The 6,655-nt window shown below is 57.2% G+C and overlaps 2 protein-coding genes across 2 annotated transcripts in view; both read left to right on the forward strand.

Moving 5' to 3' along the window:
- Positions 1 to 321: 321 nt before the first annotated feature.
- MONBRDRAFT_33408 (uncharacterized protein) lies at positions 322 to 1,862 on the forward strand (the record flags this gene model as incomplete). Its single annotated transcript, XM_001747793.1, has 1 exon — positions 322 to 1,862. One exon carries the CDS (start codon positions 322 to 324, stop codon positions 1,522 to 1,524), a length of 1,203 nt encoding a protein of 400 aa, XP_001747845.1. The 3' UTR covers positions 1,525 to 1,862.
- Positions 1,863 to 2,224: 362 nt separating this feature from the next.
- MONBRDRAFT_10108 (uncharacterized protein) overlaps positions 2,225 to 6,655 on the forward strand; it is a gene marked incomplete at both ends in the record, with an annotated part of 5,441 nt that continues 1,010 nt past the window's right edge. Inside the window, 6 exons of the mRNA XM_001747794.1 lie at positions 2,225 to 2,520; positions 2,607 to 3,084; positions 4,104 to 4,194; positions 4,279 to 4,425; positions 4,723 to 5,394; positions 5,647 to 6,423. Coding sequence (XP_001747846.1) covers positions 2,225 to 2,520; positions 2,607 to 3,084; positions 4,104 to 4,194; positions 4,279 to 4,425; positions 4,723 to 5,394; positions 5,647 to 6,423 — 2,461 coding nt within the window. The remainder of the gene's footprint in view (positions 2,521 to 2,606; positions 3,085 to 4,103; positions 4,195 to 4,278; positions 4,426 to 4,722; positions 5,395 to 5,646; positions 6,424 to 6,655) is intronic.

Consider the following 6,655-nt stretch of genomic DNA (forward strand, 5'->3'; position numbering starts at 1 on the left):
TGTCTCTCTCTCTCTCTCTCTCTCTCTCTCTCTCTGTCTCTCTCTCTCTCTCTCTCTCTCTCTCTCTCTCTCTCTCTCTCTCTCTCTCTCTCTCTCTCTCTCTCTCTCTCTCTCTCTCTCTCTCTCTGTGTCCTCAACTCACAATCTTCAACTTTTTTCTTGAATTTAGGGGATTTGTGTGGCTCGGCTGTCTCAGCATGACCGCACAGCTCGGGTAGATCAAGATCCACCTGGGTAGTCCTTGCCCTTGAATTGTCGCTCAAACGCGACGCTTCCCTTCATTCCCTCGGCCCGGCTCGTCGACACGGCGCTCCGCCCACCATGGCGGCCCCTGAGACCATTTTGCCTCAAGCCGGTCTGGGTCAGGCAGTGGTGATTGCCCGCCCGTACAGCTCCAACCAGCTTCCCGGCCCTGCAAAACACATCGAGCTCGGCAACTTTGGTCGCCTCGCTGCTCTTGCCTTTGAGGTTGGCCCCCCGCTCTTTGTGGATATGGCTAGCAAGGATGTTCTACACCGTCTCCCAAACTGCCATGCTGCCGATAATACCCGGGTCCGCGTCACCGCCGACGGCCTCATCTCACTCAGCTGCGACCAAAACGGTGACGCATGTGTTGTCTATGTGCCCACACCGGAGCTCTTGGGCCACATCACCCTGGCGCCTGGCTGCTGCGCTTTTGCCATGACCAAGAGCGGGGAGTTTGCGTGGGCCATCGATCACCAAGCCCACCTCCATGCTTGGCACCTCCCCACCTTTGCCAAGATTGCCTCTGTCCCCATGGATCCCCATGGGCAGTTTGGGACCGTAGTGGACGTAGCCTGTGCTGAATCACACAGCACTCTGCTCGTTGCCTGGACCCAGGCCGTCGAACTGTTCTCCCTCGCTTCAGCCACAGACCTTACCAAGCGCGTCAGCCTTACCGCCACACACGCCATTACCTCAGCCCTTGCGATCAATACCAACAATACCCTCTTTGCCTTTGGTGACGCACATGCCCGTATTGCCCTCCACACCATCGCCGATGGTGCCCTTCTCAAAATCTTCCAGCACTTTGACTCTAGCCGACCCATCATTGCGCTCGATCTCAACGCCACCGGAAGTAAGGCCGTCTACGCCATTGAACAAGACCCCTCTTTCTACCTTGCCAGCATCACCAGTTCTAGCCTCCTGGCTGCCTATCATCACCTATCCAAACCCGTTAATGACGTCAAGTTTCTACACACCATTGACTGCATCATGAGCGTGGGTCAGGATGGGTTTCTCAAAACCTGGCCCGCCGACGTTTCGGGCTACGTGCGAGCAACACCCGGTCGCACACACGTTCCGGCTCAACCTCAGGCCCCCGTTGAAGAACTACCCGTGGCGACCGAGCTTCCCGAACACATGCCCGCCCACGCGGCTTCTGCAAACAAACCTCAAGCACCCATCGCCTCGAATGACGTGCCCCCTCTGCTAGCGCGGCCTCGCTTTCTGGCCTCGGGCCCAAACCCCAACCAAGAGGACAATCTTCCAGACCTGTTTTGATTCAGGCCCCTCGTCAGCTTGAGACCGGAACACAACAACAACAACACGCGTTGTTTCCACCACCCTCCGCCATCAACCGGGCATGGTCGTTGTCTGTCTTGCCACCTGCCGTTTGGGACCCGATGTGTTCGTCGCACTAGGGCTCGCTACGTGCTGGTGGCATTGTGTGTGTTGTCAAGGGTATCGGAGTGACCTACGAGTTTGGTCGCAATTATTGTTTGTGAACCCTACCCATGCACCAAGTCCTGTCTCCTGTTTTCCGTTCCATGCGCAAAGCAAAGAACAGCTTTGCGGTAAGAAAATGCCGTCGTACATTTGGATGTACGTGTAATTCTTCCTTCGCCAGGAAATTAAATTTTACGCTCCCTCTTTGATCTCTCCTTGACCCGTGTCACGCCAGCTCTTGCCAGACACAAACTGTTTTGTGCCGCAACACACCCAACTGGCCCGCCATCAGAGACACACTCACACACGCAAGTCGATACCCTATCTACATTCATAACATCACTGTCAACGCGATTTAACACAAGCAGTCACATATAATCTGCATCAAGCACATGTTTTGCTTCAATAACTCGTGTGCGTGCTGACAACAGCATTTTGATGGCGGGCGACTCGAGATGATCATGGTCCTGTGACGCTGTGGCAGGGGGAGCAGAGCGGGAAAGGAGATGTTGGTGAGCAGGGTGGGCATGTCAAGATGAGCGAGCCACGAGATGACCGGGCTGTGCCACAGCCAGTGCTGGTCTCGGATCGAATGGCGACCGTGCTGGGCGCGCCGACGGGTGCGCTTCGTATCCTTGAACTGACGGACTCAGCCCCGTCGAGCGCACGGCGTTTGACCATTGACCCAACCGCCGTGACCCACTGGGCGCAATGCTGGCAGTCGCTCTGCACCGCATTGGGCAAACAGCACAACGCAGCATCGCCACAACGCCAGCCAACTGTTGGTTTTTATGCTGAACACGGCACTGTCACAACTCTCCTCCTGCACAGGTACCACCCGCCTGCCGAGATCACGACCTCAGTTGCCGAACCGACTTGACACGTGCCTCTGGCTTTCAACCGTCGCCTTTCCGTAGCCTGCGACAAGCCAACTGCATTGCGCTCCCTTTGTCCGTGTCAGAGCATGGACTCGCTCTGGCCCGCGACCATTGCGATCTGCTGGTCGCGCCTTTAACGCTGACTCTCACCGAGTCGACGCTAACTGTGCTACAGCCGTGGTGCTGTCTGCAAATACTATCATACCAGCTCGTCATCTACAGCCGCCCAAGGCATGAAGACGACCCGGCAGGAAGTGGCCCGCTTTGCCCATGGCCTGCCGATGAGACTTGGGCCTACGTGCTCTCCACGAGCGGCAGCACGGGCCGCCCCAAGCTGGTCGCAGTCAGCCCAGCCAGCTACGAGCCCAACGTGCGGGACGTACAAGACTGGCTACAGCTCTCACATACTGATGTTGTGGCCCACACTACCCTACCCACGTTTGATCCAGCTGTTCTGGAAATTGGCCTCGCCAGCCATGCTGGTGCCACGCTCGCCACCTGCCCCTACATTTGGCGTGTATGTCTGCCCGCACTCACCGGCTGCCCACTGGCAAATTCCCATTTTGGTTCGGCAGCCAATCTCACTTGGCATCTTTGCCTCACTCAACGTTCTCTCAGAGTCATGCCGTGCAGCTGATTGCTGCTTTGTCCCAGACTGGTGTCACCGTTTTACAGGTTGTTCCCAGCTTTTTCAGCCAGTGCGTTCTCTTGTGGGCTGCCGTGACGACATGCCCCCCACCCCCTGCATCCCCAAAATCGCCAGTCACGTCCGACCTCATATTGATCTAGGCTCTTACAAGCGGGTCTGCTGACCATGGTTCCAACCCTGCGCGCCGTACTCCTGGGCGGGGAGCCGCTTCGAGCCGCAGACGTGGCCACAAGCCTAGCCGCTGGCCTTCGCGTCTGGGGCCTTTACGGCTTGACAGGCGAGTTGCCCTCTGCTGCGCCGGTCCCGAGTTGATATCCCATTGACAACAATATTTATCTCGCGCGTTCGCTTCCTACGCCCTCTCTTGCCTTCACCTTCTCTCTTGCTTTTTTCTATCAATCATTGTTCTCAATGCTGCTCTGCTTCCCCGCTGTAGAAATGTCTATTTGGCAATGCGGACAGGAATTGACGGCAGCCAACCAAGTTGCTGGTCTGGGCCAACCCATGACTGATACGTCTCTGTCTTTGGCCCCGGGGGCCGCTGATTTGGGTGATGGCATCGTCTGCGGTGAGCTTGTGCTTCACACTACGCGGCGGCTCACCTGGACCAGCCTCGATGTCGCCGAGCCGCAAGCTGGAGCGTGCACTCCCCGTTCGGCAGTATCGTGGCAGTGTCGTTCTACGGGTGACCTGGTGCACGTGGCGGCATCACAATTACACCACCTCGATAAAGCCAACCCGGTCTTTGCTGGCCGAGCAGACTGGCAGGTAGGCGAGGGCTCGGTCACCATACCTTGCACCGTCCCTGTTTCACACACACACACACACACACACACACCCTTATCACCCACAGTGTCCCACTCCTCAGTTACTCATTTTACACTCAGGTGAAAATACATGGGCAGCGCATCAACTTGGAGAGCGCTGTGCCCGTGGAGCACCAGCACCGGGCTATAGTGGTGCCTGTTGCGTTGGCAGGTAGACGTTGGCCACCCTTGCTCTCCGCCTTTTGCTTGCTGGTTGCCACTCTGCTGCCCGTGTGTCTTGGCATGTACGCTTAAGGCAGCTGGTTTTGTGTCTTTGATAGCGACAACGCACTTGGTACTCGTTCAAGTACAGACGCCAAGCACACCACACGATACAGTCCAGGGAGTCGACCTGATGAAATGGCCGACTACGCTGCAAGCAGTGGGTACCGCATCACACTTGGTGCGACCGCACGTTCCACTCCTTGCCGCGCTGCTGGTGCATCATGCTTGCTTTCCCGTGACCCAAAATGGCAAGGTACAGGCCATGTCCCCGCTCCCACCCGCACCTCCACCGCTCGCCATCGCCATGCCCCAATCTCACATATTCCGATTTGAATGTCTGCCGATTGACCACGCTACTGACGCCAGGTTGATCGAGAGGGTTTGGCACGACTCGCACAGCAACAAGTAGACAGGGTCCCGCCGAAAACACTCATGGGCTGGGCCATTGCGGCCCATTTACCTGCTCATCTTCGAGCAACCGACTTTTGGCATGCCCCTCTGCGGTCCTTGGCGTTGCCTTCCCTCCTGCGTGTGGAGTTGGCCGCGCTATGGCAGCAATTTTATCCTCAAACGCAGTTGGCTGAGCTTTTCTCGGCCCTCGAAAGTGCAAGCACTTTATCAGAGTTGGTTGAAGCCGCTGGCCGGCCTCTGGCTAACCCCGCAACACCCTCACCGGAACGCATGCTGTTGCTGCAATCATTTCGCCAAGAAAAGACCGTTACCCCAGCCCCAGAGTTGGAGGTCATGATTGCAGCGCGCATGCACCACTTGTCTTATCGAAGCGCGCTCTACAACTGGAACCGCAGCCAGGCCACAACAACCGCCCACTGGAACCCTGGGGCCATCCAGCTCTTTGCGGCTTTGGAGTGCATACGGCATGATCGACCGGCTTTACTCACACCCAAGGCGTCCTGGACGACTCCATTCGAGGCTTGCGTGGATTGTGACGTTGGTGTCATTGAATGCAGCCTTGACGAGCCTGTGCGTGCAGCAACAGCGATGAACGGCTCGCCGCCTGCGCAACGGGAACGCCGGGCAGGCGCCGCGCGGTCGCTGGTGCTGGCTGCCGGTCATGATGGCTATGTCAAGTGCATGGAAGCCGCTTCCGGCTATACATTGTGGGCAACGTGTTTGCCCGAGCGTTGCGGTACGGCTGTCATTCCCTCACCGTAGGTAACCTGCCTTCTTGGGCATTCGCTTTTTGCCCGCTCGTCAAGCCGCCCTGGCCAGCACAGCCAGCCGGGGTGGTGCTTTCGATGTTTTCCACTCAAATCCTGCTGCTAATGGTCGGCATTTGACAGGACTGTGAACCGACTCTTAGTGGGCTGCTATGACGGATGTGTATACGGGCTCGATTGGTTGGGCGGTTTTCAGTTTTCTGTGCGGTGTGGTGATGCAGTGCGAAGCTCTGCGCGCTTTTGGCACGAATGGGCTATCTTTGGTAGCCATGATGGACACGCGTATGCCCTGCATCTGAGCGCCCTGGGGCAACCCAAAGACCTTTGGCGTGCCGATGGCGCCGATGGCGTTTGTGTCGCCCTGGAACCTTCCGTCTCCCGCCACATCGTCCCAGTCAAGACGGGTCGCCATGGCAGTCTGTTAGCCCCACCCACGGTGGCACTGCTTCATGATCTGGCACTGGTCTCTACCCTGGGTGGGCACTTATTCACATTTGCACTTGCTGACAAGCCGGGATGTCCCGCCCTGCGGCGGCGGCACCATGTTCGCCTTGAAGCGCCCATCTTTGGAGGCGTGGGCCTACGCACCGATGAATATGTGGCGGCCGTGGCTACGGTCGCCGGGCGTGTGCACTTGCTGCGTGTGCCAGATATGCAGCCGCTGCATGAGGTATCTGCAGATGCACACATTTTTGCAAGACCAGTCTTTGCGTCAAGTCTCGACAGTTGGCTCGTGCCCACCCATGCACCGGCGCTGCTTGTGATGTGGGAAGACCCGGTGGCGGGAACGGAACCTGGCACCCAGATTCTCAAGACACGACAGTGCCCTTTGCCAGGCGTGAGCAGCACCGCATGCTTTGTGTGTGCGAGTGAAGCTCCTGACGTATGGATCTCTTGCGCTGATGGCCAATTGGTATGTGTGCAAGAACCCTTGGGCGCCGGTCATGTGGTGGCTACGGATACTGGGCATGCGCTCTTTTCCGCACCTGTCGGGGTGGGTGAGCAGGTTATCTTTGGCACACGTGGCAACTTGGTGATGGCTCAACCCCGACATCAGCCATGAGCGTCAGCTGGCGAGACTGGCATTGTCATGAGGGTCATTTCTGTTTAATAAGATGATATTTAATAGAATATCCGCCATTGGAGACCCATCGGAGAGGCGAAGCTCTGCGCTTTCGCTAAAACTCGGATCTTCTGATTTTTAATAAATCCGTTTCTTCTTTTTTAATT

This window comes from Monosiga brevicollis, genomic scaffold, assembly GCF_000002865.3.
Source record: "Monosiga brevicollis MX1 MONBRscaffold_19 genomic scaffold, whole genome shotgun sequence".
NCBI lineage: Eukaryota > Choanoflagellata > Craspedida > Salpingoecidae > Monosiga > Monosiga brevicollis.